The following is a 19287-nucleotide window of genomic DNA, read 5'->3' on the forward strand; positions in this document are numbered from 1 at the left end:
GGATCAGAGGAAATCGATTTGTGGGTGACATGCTTAAAGTGGAGCTCTTGGCCAAGTTCACCCTTTGAAGTTATGAAGACTTCAAAGTGTAACGTTACAACGGCTCCAGCCCTAATAAGCCTCATATAAATTTGTTATTTTAGTGATCAGACCAACTAGTGATGATTCGTGAGAGGAGAGGGGGTGATGTTTGGGATGTCGGCTTACCGTCCCGTGAGCCTGGCAGGCGCATATGCTTCCCACTTGCTGTTTCATGCAAAACAGACCCAACAGAAAGAAAGAGGAGGGGTGGGGGACAAAGGAAGCGGAGTCTGGCAGAGAGCGCGCGGGTGTAGTCAGGAGGAAATGGTATGCAGCTCAGCCTGCTCTCTTCCTCCTCCTCCTCCAGGTCCCGTAGCGATCCTTCTGTCTGTTGCTATACGCACAGACAGCAGCCCGTTTTAAAGTGAAACGCGGAGCTCTGAGGTACTCGTCCTGGACCTCTCTCCTCCCGGCATGCCCCAGCGAGGCGGCTAAAAACGGTTACCGGCTGACGATGGCTACGGTGCGGGCGGTGTGCAAAGTTGCGACGGGACTCGCGGGAAGTGTTCAGACCCTACGCTGCGGTCTCAGACCCGCTCGCCCGGTTACATTTCTACACCAGGTAAATAAACGCTGTACTCTGAGTCCCTCGTGGGCGTCACAGTGTAAAGTGTGCCGTGGCTTCCTGCTGAAGCACAAGACGCTGTTTTTGTCTCTATTTTGAGCGCTTCTCAAAAACTTTTTTTCATTTTCCTGTCGTCTCTATGCCTGCGGAGCCTGTACAGAAGATCTGGGAGGATCGATCCAAATATCGAGGCTATCGATACCAAAAGTGTCTGATCGATACTAGTGATAGGATCTATACTGTGCTACTAGCTTCAGATTTATTGATTTATTAAGTGCTTTAAGGAGAGGTAGATTAAAATTTCAGGCTATTAAAAACTGTTTCAAAATATATGAAAAGCTGAAAGGTGTTTTGGTATTTATTGTGGAAAGTAAAAATCACATTGATTTAGTGATCATTAAAATGTGTTCAATGGACAATGATTCGTCCCATAAGTCATGAGACACTGCTCACCCATACAAAACCTGCCATGATAGAGTAAAAGTATTGGTATTGGTATCGCTATTGGCAATACTGGCCCTGTATTTACTTGGTATTGGACCTGCAATATCCCACAGCACTACCATGCAGCTATACATCACCCATCAACAAACATGTCCAGCCCACAGTCAGGAAATAGTGCAGCAGGGAAATGCTGCAGAAAGTGAAAACCCACGCTCCATCAGAGCATCATCTTGAGATTTTATTCATTTATTTATTTTTTGTAGTGAAGCTTTTACTCACAGTTTTATTAAGGCACCAGTTCAGCCCACATCTTTTATCGCCCGCTGCATGAAATTGCTTTGGTCAGCTCAGCAGCAGGCAGGCAGATCTCAATTAAGGTGCCTCAAATCTGTGAGTGTGCAGGGAGAACAGTGCACACTGTTTTGTTTTTTTCTGTTTTGCTCGGTGCAATCAGAGCCTTCATAGATGGATGCTGAGATAGAGTTTGTTGGATTGGGAAAAAAAGGAAGCTGTCAGAGGGGCAGGATGCAGTGACTCACTCCTACAAGCCAGAATGACTAAGATGAGTTTTATTTTTAGACTGGACCGTATATAAAAGTGGAGCTTCAGTAAGCGAAATCCTTACAGCAACCCATGTTTCAGCAAAAAGAATACAATTCATATCGGCTGCAAAAAGAACAGAGTTAGTGTGTTTTGTAAAGTCGTTTTCAGAATTTCTTTCCACTTTATTTGGCAGTTTAGAAGACAGGAAGTGAAACAATAAAGACTGGGAATGCTCTGCCACAAAGGTTTTGTGGTCTTTAACCTCTTCATTCTGTAGACCGGCCTATATTGAGCGATAGATAGATTTCAGTTAGACTATAAAATGGGCCGTTTCTCTGCTCTTTGTAATTTTCTTTCCCCAGCCAGAAACGTATCAACCTCAGAGGAGAATCTAAATTACATTACCTCCCAAAACCGGGGCATTCAGAGTGAAAGTGTCTTTTGTAAAGAAGCAGCTGGGCCACAGAATGTTTTTAATAGGAATGTAATGCACTTAGAAAAGCAGAGAGCATGGCTGCATGCAAATGTACAGATCTGGTTTTTAGAATCCACACAGCGAGTTGCCAATTTTTAATCAGATTCTTTCCAATGCAGTGTATCAGAGGACTTGATTGAGTGAAGGAGGCAGAGGTCACTCTGAAGATTGTACATGAGACAGCAGAAAGCTAGGTTCACATAAATCCTCAGTTCAAAACCACCGTGTAAGAGTACGTACAGCTACTAAGCACTGTGAGCAGCCTGTGGCCTAAGTTGCTCAGAATTCAGATATGATCTCTTTTGGGTATCTATAGGGCGATATTCATATTCAGGCCACGTCTTTTATGAATTTGTAACACAAGCCTTTCCCTGGTGAGATTCCACTAGAGACAAAACATTCAATATCACCTTTTTGCAAAAGTTTCACCAGAGATGTGACAGGGAGTTAGGGCTTCTCTGTCACTGCTGTAATGCTATACAGGTAAACATATAACACAAGGATGTTTTAATTCTCAGGAGGCTTTTGGCTTCTGTCAAAGGGCTGAGAGAAACCCGACTGGCCTGTGCTGCTCGCTGTTAGTTGTTTGCAGTTTCACACATTCAGATGAGAGAATCGATATCAGCGTTGTTTCTGTGCGTCCACAAAAGTGCTGAATCAATGGGGCTAAGCAGGATGAAAAAACGCAAAAGCATTAGTTTAGTGTATTGAATATGTGTGGAATGCTAAAATGAGACGTCAGACTTTTGGGAGCATTTATAATACGGGTCTGTTTGAACAGCCCTTGAGGCGCAATGGCAGGACACATGATAAAGTCATCTGCAAGTGAGTTTGTTTGCAGCCTACTTCTAAAAAATGTTCTTCCGTTCCCGGTGAAGTCCGCCGCTGCTCTGGCCGACTAGTTGACCAATCAGCCTTTGGCGGATGCACAGTGTCATCCACGCTGAGCATCATGCAGTTGGGAATTTAGTAAAGGACACAACCGGGGTAGGATAAATTAGGCATAACTATTTGCTCATTTTTTTATTGTCTTGGCACTGGGCAGGCAAACACTGTAAAATCTAATTTGAAGAAGCCTGACAACCAAGTGTGGCCATGCCAGGTGCAGATACTTGTATTCATTAGGGCAACAAATAAAGTGACTGTTAATTGTAAGAAGGCTCAGCAGATATCAAGAACTGATCTCGTCATCTGTGGTCCAGCGTTGCTTAAAGAGGAAGCCGTTGCTCAATACAATAACGTGTAGAAAGAACAGTACTGTGGTTTGGTGAGAGTGCAGCGAGTTTTAGAACTCGTTTTCATGATGTGATGTCAGACAGCAAGTTTCTTAAGTTTACTTCTTAAGGGGGGAAAAATTACATGTTTATGCAAGGTGTCATCAGAGGTTATGCAACATCACTTCTTCAGCTTGAAAAGGTGGGGCAGGGTGACCTGAGAGAAGTAAAGAAGTTGAGCTAATAGAAAAGTTTGAATTGGAAAATGATCAGATAATGAATGACAACAGGCCCTAGATAAATGAAGCAAAAAAAAAAAAAAAAACGTGTAATTTTCATGTAATTTGTCTTTACGGACACGCCTCTCTTTGCGTAATTCGTGTGTGGAGTGAAACAGTAAACATGTTGTTACCATAAGAGCTTCCTAAACTGTGTTACGTCAAACATGAAAAGAGAGAGTCGTTGTCAGTGTCACTTTGACACTTTGCTGTTAAGTAAAAAAAAAAAAATAAAAATATCACAAATGTACAAAAATAACACATTTGCCATTACACTAATGCCCTCCCTCTGTGTTATGTTGGCTCGGCCATCAGCAGCTGGTGGATTGCACATAGAACAACATAGAATTTATTAAGTAGATGGGCCACTGGCATCGATGCAGGCTCTATGGTTGGTTGGGGGAATTCTTTGTAACATTTTGTACTTTTTGTTGTCTGTAGACCTACATAGTTTTTTATGTTTATATAGTAAACACATTGACTTTACATATAATCAAATGTTTTAAATAAATCAAATTGACTGCAGTCATAAAGGTGTGCACATGGTCAGCAACAGTACACAGGAAGGCCATAGCCTCAAAGTGTGTAAAGAAAATGTCACCACACCATAACACCACCACCTCCATCATCCTGAACCATTGAAAGAGGGCAGGATGGATCCATGCTTTCATCATCTTTATCGGGGGCGATCGTGGCTCAAGAGTTGGGAGTTCGCCTTGTATTCGGAAGGTTGCCGGTTCGAGCCCCAACTTGGACAGTCTCGGTCGTTGTGTCCTTGGGCAAGACACTTCACCTGTTGCCTACTGGTGGTGGTCAGAGGGCCCGGTGGCGCCAGTGTCCGGCAGCCTCGCCTCTGTCAATGCGCCCCAGGGTGGCTGTGGCTATAATGTAGCTTGCCATCACCTGTGTGTGAATGTGTGTGTGGATGGGTGGATGACTGGATATGTAAAGCGCTTTGGGGTCCTTAGGGACTAGTAAAGCGCTATACAAACATTTACCATCTTTATGCCATATTCTGACCCTACCATCCAAATGCTGCAGCAGGCAACGTTATTCCAATCTGCAGCCAGTTTCCTGTTCTTAGCCGGCATGAGTTGCACTCGGCATGGTCTTCTGCTGCAGCAGCTCATCTGCTTCAAGGTTCCACGTTGTATTAATTCAGAGATGCTCTTCTGCATACCTTCGTTGTAACGAGTGGTTATTTGAGTTAATGTTGCCTTCCTGTCAGCAATCGGCACTCTGGCCATTCTCCTCTGACCTCTGGCATCAGCAGGGCTTTTTCTCTCAGAGAACTGCAGCTCACTGTATATTTACTCTTTCAGACCATTCTCTGTAAACATTAGAGATGGCTCATCAGCATTTTCAGAACTACTCAGACCAGCCCACCTGGCACCAACAACAATGCCACGTTCAAAGTCATTTAAACCACCTTTCTTCTCTGTTCTGATTCTGGGTTTGAACTTCAGCAGCTCAGCTTGACCACATCTACAGGCGTATCTAAAATTAGATAATAATAGTTCTCAGTTCAATCAATATTTTTACAGTAGCATTAATACACATAAAGCTAAAAAAACATATTATTCCTAATCTGTGCCACAACAGTTGCTGATAAACTTAGAACAGATTTAAAGCACATCCAGTCAAAGGAACATTCCAGTAGCTCGCTTAATACCATGGTAATGGTGCCGCTGTCTTTACAGAAGCATGTGCACAGTGGGTGTGACGGTGTTGACCCTGCATTGTTATTGTCTTGTGATAACAGCCCATCAGAGCACTGCACTGTGTGTGATACGTAGTGAAAGTTGCTCTGGTGTTTATAGTCACAAGTAAACTCCTCTTCAATCCTCGTGTAAATGAGGGCATTTTTCTCACTGAGGGTTTAATAAGTAAACTCAGTATAGCTTTTAATCCAACAAGATACTCATCTATATGGGCTGTTCTTGTCCTGTTGTGACCTTGTGATGAAGCATTGCTAAGCCATGTGTCACTAAAGTGGTAATGTGAATCACGCAGAGGGTTTTTTGTATCGGCTTTGCGTTTGTTTTTCTGCTCCTTTTTAATCAACTTTTTTAGATCCGTCTGTTCTGGACCTTTGCGAGGACCACATGAATTCCTTAATTTCTGCCCTCCTGTTTTTTCCTCCTCCTCCATGTTTTTCAGTATTCAGCTCCTTCTCTGTGGCATTCAGGGTTGAAAGTTGTACCACTCTTTGCTGAGATAAGCTTGGGGAATGATGAGTTGGTTATAAATGTGGACGTTTGGACTGAGAGATGACTAACTGTAAGATTAAATGGGCTAAATGTGAGTGCGTGCTCCGCCCTTTTTAGTGTAGTTGTACAGTGGTCGCAGATGGGAACGCTCTGCTTGTTGCGCCTTCCTTTTAAAGCTCACTTTGTATTCCCAGAAGCCATTTTTGATTTGGAGAAATTGTTTTTGTGTGTGTGTGCTGCTATTTGTTTAATAGTGTTACAAAACGTTTCATTCATTGTATTTGCATGAAACACAACCTCAGCCTCATGTTCGTACAGCACACCAACCCCGCAGTCATCTTCTTCCCGCTTCCCACCTTCTCTTTGTTCTCTTAAGCGATCCGGATCATTAACTGAGTAGGAGAAGATAAATGGTTCAATGCAAATCGTTTTCATGCCAGAGTGCTGGCTGTTCTCAATCATAATGGCAACACAGAGTAATTCAATTTCTCCTCCTGGCAGCCGTAGTTTATCACGCTCGCTCATTTTTCTTTATGCCTCGGGTCATGCTGGGTAGACACTGTAAGTTATTCTCTTATGATTCCTTATGCGACGGCAAAAATCTCTTTCCCCTTTGCTTGGCAATATCAAATCTGTGGCCAGAGTGGGAGCCGATTCCTTTAGGAGGCCATAGCTCAGTTGTGACAGGATTGATAATGGAGGGAACTGATGGAAGACTGCAGGGAAAATGAGGCTGGCGATAGACGGCGATCATTACTGGAGCAGCAAGCCACAGCCTCTGCGTGAGGAAGGAGAGAGGCTGGCAGATTGTCACCACATTCCCAAGTTTTCACCGCCCGGCTTCTCTCTCCTCCTTCCCTGTTTGCGTGACATAAATAAAAAATGCTTAGCTCACGGCGTAAATACACCTTCAGCTGATTGTTCTGTGAAAGAACAGTTGGATGAAACGATTCGGTGATGAGGGGCAGATGTGCAGTGATGTTCCCTGCAGCTCCAGGAATGTGTGAAGGACAATAGATAGACAACGACCACTCTGCGCTCTGAATATTGATGCGCTGCGTATCAGGGAAGTGTGTTTTGTTTTGATAAGAAGACAAATTTAGGCAATGGCAATTTCTGCCAAAGCAGAGAGCCCAATCGTTTCTCCGAGTCAGGCGTGTTTTGTGCCATGAGAGGCATTCGGTTAGCTGTTACTCATGTGTTTGTCATGTGTGGGCTTGTTCAGGCACTACAGTCTTCAACTTGCAGGATGGGATAACCAGTCATGTATGTGTGCTGCATAAGCTATGGGCGGGTCCGGCCGTTTGCACTAGAGTAGCTCAAGTAAAACTTGAGCTCAGTGAAAATGAAGCCAAAGTGGGAGTTTCAATCCTCATATGCCACCATGTTAACATGTCAAACTGTGCAGGAGAAATAAGCATGCTGTGGATGCTGTGGAGGTGGATGCCAGCACAGGCAGCTGTAGCTGATAACTGTTTGCCAATTTTAAACTCCATTAATTTGGGTCAGTGGAACTGAGAAATGTGTATTTGTTGATTGGTTGGCGAGTGTTTGCCGGAATTTGTGAGCAGCCACTGTGAAATTGATCGCTAAAGCCTCAGTCACACAGCCATAGAGACCAGTCACTGACCCCCTGACAGCTACAAATCATCGTGGGACCTTCTGCTCAGCCGCTTACAATTTACTTAACAACTTTACGGTCCAGAGATATTTGGATCTATATAATTAATAATAATCTGAGGTTATGTTTGAACATAAATGTCTCAAAAACTATTAAAGATAGCATAAACATGAACCAGGACCTGTAATTGAACACTAATGCAAAATGAAAAAAAATTTAAATTAAATTCTTATATACAAAAATAAAGAAAATCTTCATTCAGTTTTCATGCTGGATTGAGCAAATATGTCAAGTTGTTCCACAGAAACAGAATATCAGTAGATAGTCTAACCCAAAGAGAAAGGTTTCCAGATAGAACTGTAATTATAATTAAGAAGTAATTGTATTACATATGTGCACGTTTTTCATTTCCCAGACAATCTTTGTAGGCATGCACAATGTCCTGGAAGAGCTGGAAAACTCAGGTTAAATTAGAATGACACTAACAGGCATTCTGTCCCAGATTACAGCTCTGATCCATTTTCTTTATGGTAAGAAAGGCCATGTGTTATTTCAGGCTTTTGACTGTAATAGTTTTTGAGATATTCATGTTCAAACACTGCCTATTTCAACGTGAAAATTGAAAATGTAAATAAAAACATTTGATTTGGGCCTCAGTTTTCAGTTTCAAACCCTACAATCTACTTTGGAGGTCATCTGTCACCCTGTAAATGTTGCTCGGTTTTCCCAAATTGTTCTTTAATGTTTTTTTTCTTTGTAGCTGCCACAGGAAGGTAAGAGACAAACGAAGGTCAGTATTCATCATGCAGTGTGTTAGAGCCTATAATAACAGAGGGCTGAGAGCATGGCTTTGGAAGTGGACTATTATTCATCACATAGCCCTGAAGCTGTATTATCTGCCATGGTAGCCACGTTGTGTTGATTTAAAAATGGGATTGGTAACGTGTGTACACAGAATATAAAATGCCTGTAGGCACTCAGCTGTTGAATTGTCTCCGGTCAGTGATCTCTCTCACACACACACACACCCATTCAGCAAACAGTCAGTCCTCATCCTTAATGCTTAACTTCAGCTCTGCTGTTTTCACATTAGCAGATCACCGATGCGCAAAGAGTGCAAAAACCTTCGCTGCGCTCACACCGGCCGTTAAACCACTTCTGGCCTGAACTGTTTACTAATGCGAGTCTAGTGTTGAATGCATTTTATTTCAAGCACCTATCGTGTGTGTTGGCAGTGAATGCCTGCAACTCTCAGTTTAATGAAGCACAATGACTGTTGGAGCAGAGGTGGGAAGTAAAAGGTTTTCCTAGTCTGTTGTTAAATATGCTGGGAAGGTGTTTGGTGTCAGAGGTTAACTCTGTAGTGACAGAATAACTAGATTATTTCTGGCCACTTTGGATAGCGTGGTTATGTTTTCTGGGATTAATGTGACTGGGAGAAAAGTCAAATTTGGCAGCGCCTGAAAACAGCACACAAAGCACTTATCAATATTAAATCTCTCTGGGTGTGTTGGGCCACTTGTTGATCTATTTTCGCTTGTGAGCCCTTAAAACGAAGCTCTGTCCCTCACTATAGGTTATGGTCTTATTGTGGACATACCCATACAGGCCCAAATGGTTACCTGTGGTTTAATGTGGACTGCCCTACAGCATGCTGTGTGGGTCTACCCACAGTGTTTTCTGGGCGAGTTGTTAGCAGGGAAGCAAAAGTATGTTTTTAGCCTCTCAAATGTTGTATATTTGAACATTTAAAGGCTAAATAAGTGTGGTATTGTCTGAGGAAAGTCAAGAGTGGCAGAAAGGGTCATGCGTGACATATATGAGGACAGTGAGACAGCGCTGAGGTGTGCAGCAGGGGTGGGACTCCTTGTCTGCATTGGTGGAGGACAGGTTTACAGGTAAGGTCAGGCAGGAGTCTCCGTGGACTAAGATTTTCACAGCCAACATTATGATCTGTAGTGAGAGTAGGGAGCAAGTATACGCTGGAGAGAGGAGGAATGAAAGTCAGGTTGTGCAGGGTGGAGACACAGTAAGAGAGGCAAGGATGAGGTGGTTCGGACGTGTGCAGAGGAGGGGTAGTGGATATGTTGTAGAGGATATGTTGTAGATGGTCTCTATAAGGGATGGAGGGAAGGCGCGCTGTAAATGGATATTTAACTTGTTACGGGCAAATTATAGTGAGGGAGTGTCAGGATCTGACGATGTTCCTGTTCATTCTACTAATTCGACGTCTTTTACAGTCCTGATAAGAAAGCTGAGAATTTGACACTACAGCTTATTCGAGTTTCCTTACCCGGTGCACTGCAGCTTTTAGACATTTTTCAGTGTGTGCTATCAAACAGAAGGCTCCTTCATATTGGTTTCACCGCAAGTGTGGGCAGCCCTTAATTGCTCTCTATCTCTATCTGCAGCAACTCGAATTTGACTCATGGGATCAATTTGCTTCACTCTTGCTGTCCACATTTTTCTTCATTGTGTGATACATAACCGATACACAAGCCCTTGTATCCTGAGGTTTTAGGTAATTGTCAGTAACTTTTTTTTTCCAACAATATCTTTATTGCGTTTCAAAATTACATACAGAAATTGGAGTACTTCCACAGCAAAGGAAACATCCAGGGCAGCTAAATCATTGTATAACAGTCAATCGCCCTCCCTTGCAAATCAGACACTTATAAGATGTTAGAGAGCAACATTTAAGTGGAAGTACAAACTATATGACCTGTAAATAATAACTTAGTCAAACAAAGGAAAACACAAACCCCCCCCCCAAAAAAAAAAACAAACATAATAATAATAATAAGCTTCTCTATTTCCAAGGGTTGCTCAACATCAACTCGGTTACACTATTGTGCATGGTTCAAAGTCACAAACTCAAATGTACAATTCACACAGCATTAAAGATCAAGTATAAAAGAGATTAATTTAGGAAACTGCAGAGGACCACCAACATTTTAATTTCCCGGGCTTTTCCCCTTGATCATAGAATGTCTGCTTAAGACGCAAGAGATGTGAGGCTGCCTTAGAAGCAGAAAGTTCATTATACTGTGTTCTTAGTAACAGAAGCTTTTGATGGACTCTTGGACAAAAACTTTGAAAATATTCTCCCTCAAGCATCTCAATCTCTGCCTCCAACTTTTTTGTTTTCTGATAAGTTTGCTTTGCTCTATAACTTGTGAAGCTAATAATCTGACCCCTTATGTAGGCCTTAAAAGCTTCCCATCTTGAGCAGGGTGATGTTTCATCCCTATTAGTATCAAAAAAAATGTTTATTTGGTTATCTATGAAAGATATAAATTCTGAGTCTAGGAGCCACTTTTGTTTAAATCTCCACCTAGGGGGATCTCTCTTCAGTCTCAAATCTTCATATATTAACGAGTTTGGCGAATGGTCAGATATTAAAATATTATCATAGTGACAGTCCTTTATTTTATAACTCAAATTGGCAGAAACTAAAAAGTAATCAATACGTGAGTATGATTTATGTGTATGTGAATAGCAGGAGTATTTTAAGACCTTAGGGTTCATATCCCTCCAAATATCCCTCAGATCAAGTTCTTTCATAAAATGTTGAATAGTTTGCCTACTTTTAGGATGAGAGAGATCAATACCTGAGCTCCTATCCAATTCTGGGTTCAACGTACAATTAAAATCCCCTGCTATAATAAGGCTACCAGACAGACATGATACTGTAAGAAAAAGATTATGAAAAAACTTTGGGTCGTCAATGTTTGGAGCATAGATATTTATCAGGATTATTTTTTCCGTAATAAGTGTGCCCTGTAAAATAACATATCTCGCAGCCTTGTCTTTAATAACCCTTGTCACCTGAAATGGTATAGATTTGTGGATCAAGATCATAACACCTCTTGCCTGAGAAGTGAAGGGCGCAGAATATATACTGCCTTGCCACCTCCTCCTAATCTTCGCCTCTTGACTAGACAACAGGTGCGTTTCCTGCAGCAGCATGATATCAGAGTGCATAGAGTTCAGCCTAGACATTACTTGTTTTACCTTCTCCAGTTTTTGTAGCCCTCTGCAGTTCCAAGAAGAAATTTTAATTCTTATCCCACCAGACATAACATACAACACTGAATGAGCTTCCCAACACATTTGAAATATTAAAGGACAGAGAAACAAATAATACCTGAATGTCAAAAACTACATCCATAACAATGAATACTGAATATGCCCCTTTAACTTGAACTTGGGCACCCATTTCCCTCCCCCTATACATATTGGCACCTGTCTAACAGCTAAAGGTTGTTCCACCCAAAAGTGAGGATCAACCGACTGTGCCTGAACACTTTTCCCTTACCCCACCCCGCTATGCAAACAAAAAACTCGTTATTGAATACGATAAGAAAATCAGGGTACTAATAGTGGCTGTGAGCCTCTGGACCAATAAACAAATAAGTATAACAAACTGGCCTTTCTCTCTCTCCCTCTCACTTCTTTTTAAACTTAAAGCTCAGTAATCATCCCTCCATGCCAACACACTGTAGTATGACCATGATTACATCATCTCACCCCGGTCCACTTTCTGACCTCAGAGCCTTCACAAAGTTCTCCGCTTCACCTGGCAGGTTAAAGATGCGGGACTGTCCGTTGTGTGTCACTATCAGTCGCGCAGGAGGAATCATGCCGTACCGGATACCCATGGAGCGAAGCTGTTGTCTCACGGCGTCAAACTCTTTCTGTTTTTTGTGCACTCCGGTCGCTAAGTCCTCATAAAATCTCACCGGGCGATTCTTGAAAAGAATCTGTCCCTTTGCCCTGGCAGCTCTTATCACGGTCATTTTATCCTTGTAATTTAGAAACTTCATGATCATAGTCCTTGGTGCAGCGGTATTTGACATATTCTTCTGTCCGACCCGATGCGCTCTCTCCAGCGTCAGAGCGGTTCGTAGCGGCGCCAAGTTCAGAGCCTCCGGTAGCCAGTTTTCCAAGAAAGCGCACGCGTCTTCTCCTTCTGCGTCCTCGGGCAGGTTAACAAGTCTCAAGTTAGATCGTCGCGATCTGGTCTCCAGATCCAGCACTTTGTCCTCGAGGTTTTTGTTGTTATTTTCAAGAGTCCGTACCTTTGCTTCCAAGGTGGTAATGCTATCTTCTGCTACAGATATCCGGGCCTCCGCCTCGCTGACCCGCGTGGCACACTCATTAACATCCTTCCTCACGGTCTCTATTGCTGACAAAATACCATCAAGTTTGGAGGAAAAATCGGATTTCAAGCTTGCAATAGCCGCCAGTATTACGTCTGAGCCTTCGGCCGTCTCTTCCCTCTCAGTCGGCTCATCATTTCCCTCCTCCACCGCCTGGCTAGCGGTGATATTAGTCTCGCCATCTTCACGGCTAACGCTAGCTTCACCGCTAGCCTCAGAGTTCAACTTAGAAGTGAAGTCAGATAATTTCGATTGAGTCGGTCTACCAATGGTTTTCCCGGGTTTCCTTTGCGAGAGAGGCATCACAGCTGTCCTAGGTGTCGTTCAATGTCTAACAAACGAGTATTATTCAGGATTTTACAGAAAGATAGCGGAGCAGAAGTGGGCACGTCCTTTCAGCCAGCCGCCATTACCGGAAACCGTCAGTAACTTTTTAAAGCACTTTCACAGTTTGCTTGAACCACTGCGGTACTAAAAGTTTTAGGTTAAGCTTCAGCTTAAAGTGCGTGTTACTTATTGCTCGTTTAAAACGTTTTCCCTCTTAAAGCGCTCACTCCAAAGCTGCGTGAGAAACGGCACAACTGGTCTCTTCGTGTCTATGTTCCTGTGATAGGAGACTTGCCTGCCCCCTTCCTCTCATGAAAACGGACAGCTCCCTTGTTCTTCTTTAATGTAATATTGATTGACCAAACTCCCAGCTTGAAGGCCAAGGGATGGGAGAGTGTCTGCAGCATCACTGGGCATTAGTGGGATGAAGATGTATCCAAGCGGGAACCCTTCTGACTTTCTGAGTGTGCAGATTGTGGTCAGATTTAGTGCGCTTTAGTATTTAGTGTGTTAAATTATGCTTGCAACTTAAATACCTGCACTGTGTAGGCATACAAGCGTGCATTAAAAAGACGGCAGAAGGACTACGCCCAGTGAATGCCAAGAGTAGGACAAAGAAGTACTCCTGCTGATTAGAATAATGAACTTCTCAGTGGATGTGTTCTCCATACTCAGGAGTCTGGGAGAAACCTGAGGTCTCACTGTGTGACAGTACGTCTCATATTTACAAATGCACTTGTTTTTCATTTAAGCATTTAATACCATTGTCACAAAAATAATTAAAGTCATGCATCAGTTTGTTCCTTGTGACATAAAAGCATATTAGGAAGCCACGGTGTAATTAAGCACCACTGTGAACTGGCTTGTGGCAGAAGGTTTCCAAGTGCTTCTTTTTGGTTGTTCGGATGCTTCCTTTTAGTATTCCGTGGATCTGTTTAGTCTCCAACATCTGCTGACATGACAGTTTGCCGAGGGCGGGGTTTGTGTGTCTGTGTGTGTGTGTCTGTGTGTACGTGAGAACACAAAGAAAAAAACTGAGTCATTTCTTTCCTTTCATTCATTCTCCCTTCATATCCTTCTTTACAGGTTCAGCACAGAAGGCCTCCGCTTGGAAGTTATCCAGCTCTTTTCTACGCTACAAATGCTCCCTCTAGTGGTAATATGATGTTATTACATCCACATAATATTGAACTTTTATGTCACACGTCTGCACCTGGTTTGTGACTTTTTTTTTTTTTTTTTTTGTTTCACACATGGTACAGCAGTAATGCATTCCCATACACAACCTTCCTTTCAATTAAAGTAACACTGTTTCCATGCATGAAAAGGAGCAGGAAGAAGAATAAATTCTTATTGATACCTGCCCCCTATCTGTGATAATACAAGTAGGCAACCAAAATTACACTATGACAATTTTCTGCACATAACAAAACAAAACAAAGCAAACAGAACAATATACTCAACAATGAGCAATACCACTAAATATCAAACTAAAAGGATCATTTTTCTACAATTAAATTCTATTCTTTTCAACTTCTTCATATTGGTTTATCATTTTATTCTTATAGCAGATTTTAAATTGAGAAACATTTATACAACACTTAAGATGATCACTGAGAGAATTCCAGTTTCTTATGCCTATGACTGTTGGACACATTTGCCTTTGTGTGGTTCGAGCAAACCGGTGCTTAAAATAAAACTTCCTTCTGCCGTCCCCATTTTCTGAACACAATACAAATAAACTTTGTAACTTAAGAGGTAGTGTTTTATTTTTCGCCCTAAACATAATAGTTAAAGTCTGTAATTTCACTATGTCTTCTAGTTTTAACAATTTCGATTTTATAAACAAATTATTGGTGTGTTCTCTATATTTAACATTATGCATAATTCGAAGCGCTCTCTTCTGTAATAAATATAATGGTTTCATATTAGTCACGTATGTATTCCCCCATACTTCAACACAATAGCTCAGATAGGGTAGAAACAATGAAAAATATAATATTCTCATTGTCTTGTAATCTAATATATATCTAACATTACCCAGGATATAAATACTTTTAGCCAACTTTTTTTTAACATGTTCAATATGTGATTTCCATGTTAACTTGTCATCCACTATTACACCCAGAAAACGGAATTCTGTCACTCTTTCAATTAATACTCCCTCTATAGATAATACTATCTCTTCCTCCTTTACACGGTTTCCGAATATCATAAACTTTGTTTTTTCCAAATTCAGTGATAACTCATTTACATCAAACCATTTTTTAATTTTTTCCATTTCAATAACCATAATTTTAGCCAATTCTTTCAAGTTCTCTCCGGAACAATAAAAATTTGTATCGTCTGCAAACAAAACAAAATTCAACATTTTTGACACATCACAAATGTCATTTATATATAAATTAAAAAGTTTTGGTCCTAAAACAGAACCTTGAGGGACCCCACATTCTATTTTCATTCTATCAGATGAATTGCCTAAACACTGCACATACTGAAACCTATTATCTAAATAGCTGCTTAACCAGTTCAATACTATTCCTCTCACACCATAAGTTCTTAACTTAGAAATCAAGATGGAGTGTTGCAGAGTGTCAAAAGCTTTTCTTAAATCAATGAATACCCCTATAGTATATTTATTATGATGTGTTGCTGATGAAATGTCTTCAATAGTATTCATTAATGCTATTGCTGTTGATCTGTTCCGTCGAAATCCGTACTGACTTTCGCTTAGCAGTTGATGTTTTTCAATGAAACTATCAAATCTTTGTGCAAAGAGTTTTTCAAGCACTTTAGAAAACTGTGATAGCAATGATACTGGTCTATAATTATTAAAACTATGTCTTGTTTTACTTCCTTTTCAAACTTCTAATCATTTTGTAGCCACTCACATCTGAGTTGGTATGGGAACCAGAGGGGTTAGGAAGGGTATCTGATGCAGTCCTCCTTAAGTTACCTTAAGGGTAACTTGTGAAAAGTGTATTTTTCCATGAAGGAGACAGGTGAGGTAGGTTGTGGCAAAGATTTTTATCACTTTACTTGTGGGTGGTCAGACTGGCCTTATCTGTGCACATATTTGGAATAATAAATGCAAAACTTAACACTCAAACTGTCCATACCCCCCCCCCACCCCCACCCCCTTCACTGTGCAGCAGATGCATCTTTGAAGTACAAACATGGGCGTTTGGTTCTGGAAGTCCCCTTGCCATCCAGGAATGAGAAGTGTCTGTTTTTTTTAAGGCCCATGTTGATGAGCGTGGGCAACTTGATCGGCGATCTGCAGAAAGAGGACCCAGGAGCTACCGCCTCAGTTCTCTCTAAAGGTAAGACATGCTCAGTATGCAACAGGTGCAGTCGGTCTGGTTCGCCGGGTTGTGCACAAAAAGGATGAACGATAGCCAGTCAAGCAAGATGCCTCCACAATAATCATTTACTCATTTTCACATTTACACTGAGCAGTTATCAGTTAATCACCTTCCACTGCGAGTAACTGTGGCTGTTTGTAGTACAATAGGTCACTGTTCCCTGCCCTTTAAAACAGGGCGGTGTCTGTTTTATGATCTTGCAGCACAGATCATTGCTTTTAAAAGAAATTCATAAACCGTGCAATTTTGGGGAATACTGCAGCGTATTTTACATGCAGATAGTCTTGCAAACCTCTGTGGCTCCTCAGTGAGCAGGAGGGAGTGGCACAAGGTTACACTGGTCTACACGATCTTCACACACCTGTGTCTCTCACCAAAGTTATGTGTTGCCTTGAGCGTGCCATGTTTTGACACAGTGGAAAAAATAGGGCAATTTTCTGTAACAGTACTCCACGCTTCCTTTTCAAACTTCTAATCATTTTGTAGCCACTCACATCTGAGTTGGTATGGGAACCAGAGGGGTTAGGAAGGGTATCTGATGCAGTCCTCCTTAAGTTACCTTAAGGGTAACTTGTGAAAAGTGTATTTTTCCATGAAGGAGACAGGTGAGGCAGGTTGTGGCAAAGATTTTTATCACTTTAGAAGACGGGACATGTTAGACCAGAGCAGCAGAGATTAGCAGATGAGCTTTTTCCCACACAGATCTCGTTCCCATACATGAACTGTAGTTATGCAGTGCTGAACTACATTCTTTAAGCTGTAAATTACTGACTTTGTCCATCACCGTGGGGTTTATTTGATAAACCTTTTGTTGCTATCATGTTTTATTGAATTTGTTTTGTCCCTCTGCCAGCAAACCTTTTTTTTCACGGTATAAAAGATAAAGTTAATTCAGTTCAGCACTTGCTTTGACAGATGGGGAGCGCATTGCCAACAGCACGCTGATCGATGCCCTGCTGGACAAGGACTTTCAGCTTGTCATCAACAATGCAGTTTATAATATCAGCGCTCCTGAAAGGGGTACATTTATCTCCATTCATAAATTCTCCATTTGGCAGTTTTCCAATTACACTTGATCCTGGTGATAAAATGTGGTTATTATCTTCTATTCTTCTCATATTTCACTTTTACTTTCTCCTCGTTGTCTGCCCTGTTGCGCCTCCGTTGCAGTGTGTGCATCTGCTGAGCACGCTATGGAGCTGGAGGACATGAAACATGTCGTGCACTTGCTGCACACGGCGCTTCACCAGCCCGAACACCAGCTGCTGAAGGAGAGGGAGCTCCTGGAGAAACTGGACAACCTCAAACAGGAGCTTTCTCCTCTGGAGAAGGTAATCGATGTGTTGCAACAACCACTCACCCATGAAATTACTTTGTACCTTGTTATACTTTCTTGAAAGCTTCATTTAAAGGTAATGATGACATTTCAGCCTTAAAGACTTGGTAACCCATTTTTCTCTGCATTTTATTGGTGACAGATGAAGGCAGACCTGTCCGGTAAAGCAGACTTCCAGACGTCCAGGGCTCTGTATGTTGGCCTGGCACTGCTGTCCGTGCAGGGCGGCGCTCTGGCCTGGCTCACCTGGTGGGTCTATTCGTGGGACGTCATGGAGCCCGTCACGTATTTCATCACCTACTCGACCAGCATGGCAGCTTTCGCCTACTATATCCTCACCAAACAGGTAAGACTCAGAGACACCTGACTGACTTCACCGTTTTCCTCTAGGTGTAGATGACAGGTGCTCCTAAGGCCATTTCACAAGTTGCACCTTCAGACTTGGGCGTGCGATATATTGTGGACTGTGAAAACAACATGGAAGCTACAATAAAGATGTCTTGTATTGCTCTGAAGGGGTGAAGGCTGTTTGTAGTGTAAATAAGTAATATGGCTCAACTTGACTTCTTATCAGGGTAACTGACAACTAGCAGTTAGAACCTATTACTCAGCAAGTCACGTACCAGAACTTTCACTGACTTTCAAAATGCTTTTCCTTTTAAATATTCTTTTGGGAAATACATCTATTTTCTCTGCCCAGTTAATAGTCTGGAAAAAGCCATAAAATCTACCCCAACTCTCTAGACCCAAGAAATGATAATAACCTCCTTTAGAAGGCTGATCTTACACTTTAGATGTTAAAAAACAAAATATAGTTACACCTAGTGATCATTTGTGTAAAATTGTCATGTGTGCAGATATATTTTTAAATAATTAACCTACTTTGTTCTCTCCTACAGGATTATGTATACCCAGACGCCCAGGACAGGCAGTTCCTGCGTTATTTTTATAAGGGGGCCAGGAAAAAGAGATTCAACGTGGAAAAATACAATGAACTCAAAGACAAGCTGGCCCAGGTTGGCTGACTGTTTTGTTTTACAATAAATGACTAAATAGTCAGAATCTCTGTTACTGAATGTGTTTGTTTTTTTCTTAAACAAATCTACAAGGAACTGTTTTGTTTTTTTAATTAAAGGAAATATCAGCCAAAAATAAAAGCTCTGATAAATTTATTTCAGAAACCTGCAAAAGGTATGAACAACTGCTTTTACAGTCTTTGATTTTCTGTTTTCTGCGTTTCAGGTGGAGGAAGACCTGAGGCGTCTGAGATCTCCAACCCAACTCCAGCTACCAATTGAACAAATCCAGCCAAAGCCATAAATGAAGCCAAGCCATGAATGATGGTCCCTCAAACTTTAACAGAGGAAAAACAAAACTAATTTTCCTGCTTTATTTTGATAATAGCATCTTTTTATCTCAAATCCATGAAATTGTTTTCTTTAAGTATTAATAATGATGCCAATTATATCATCAAAAGAAAAAAAAAATAGAACAAAGATTGATTGCTAATGAAATGAAATGTTTCCCAAACCCCATTTGAATCTGGTGTCTTCCTGGTCTGATTGTGTGATTGTGAAGCACTTTGATTAAATCTGCATCGCGGCCGTTACAGGATTATTAAATAAAGAATGCAAACGCACTTTCTAACACAAATGCAATGAAGATT

General features: G+C 41.6%; 1 protein-coding gene across 2 annotated transcripts; it reads left to right on the forward strand.

Moving 5' to 3' along the window:
* The first annotated feature begins 297 nt into the window (after window positions 1–297).
* LOC146385697 (calcium uniporter protein, mitochondrial-like) lies at window positions 298–19274 on the forward strand. 2 transcript variants are annotated; one of them, XM_084931543.1, is made up of 8 exons: window positions 298–643; window positions 14007–14076; window positions 16076–16243; window positions 17201–17305; window positions 17456–17616; window positions 17764–17967; window positions 18521–18637; window positions 18864–19274. In XM_084931543.1, exons 1-8 carry the CDS (start codon window positions 536–538, stop codon window positions 18939–18941), a joined length of 1011 nt encoding a protein of 336 aa, XP_084787669.1. In that variant the 5' UTR covers window positions 298–535; the 3' UTR covers window positions 18942–19274. The 2 variants fall into 2 exon arrangements, with proteins under 2 accessions (XP_084787669.1, XP_084787667.1); XM_084931541.1 differs by having other exon boundaries at window positions 300–643; window positions 16073–16243.
* Window positions 19275–19287: the final 13 nt, after the last annotated feature.

Source organism: Perissodus microlepis, chromosome 6 (genome assembly GCF_051167445.1).
Source record: "Perissodus microlepis isolate ML-2025 ecotype Zambia chromosome 6, ASM5116744v1, whole genome shotgun sequence".
NCBI classification, from domain to species: domain Eukaryota; kingdom Metazoa; phylum Chordata; class Actinopteri; order Cichliformes; family Cichlidae; genus Perissodus; species Perissodus microlepis.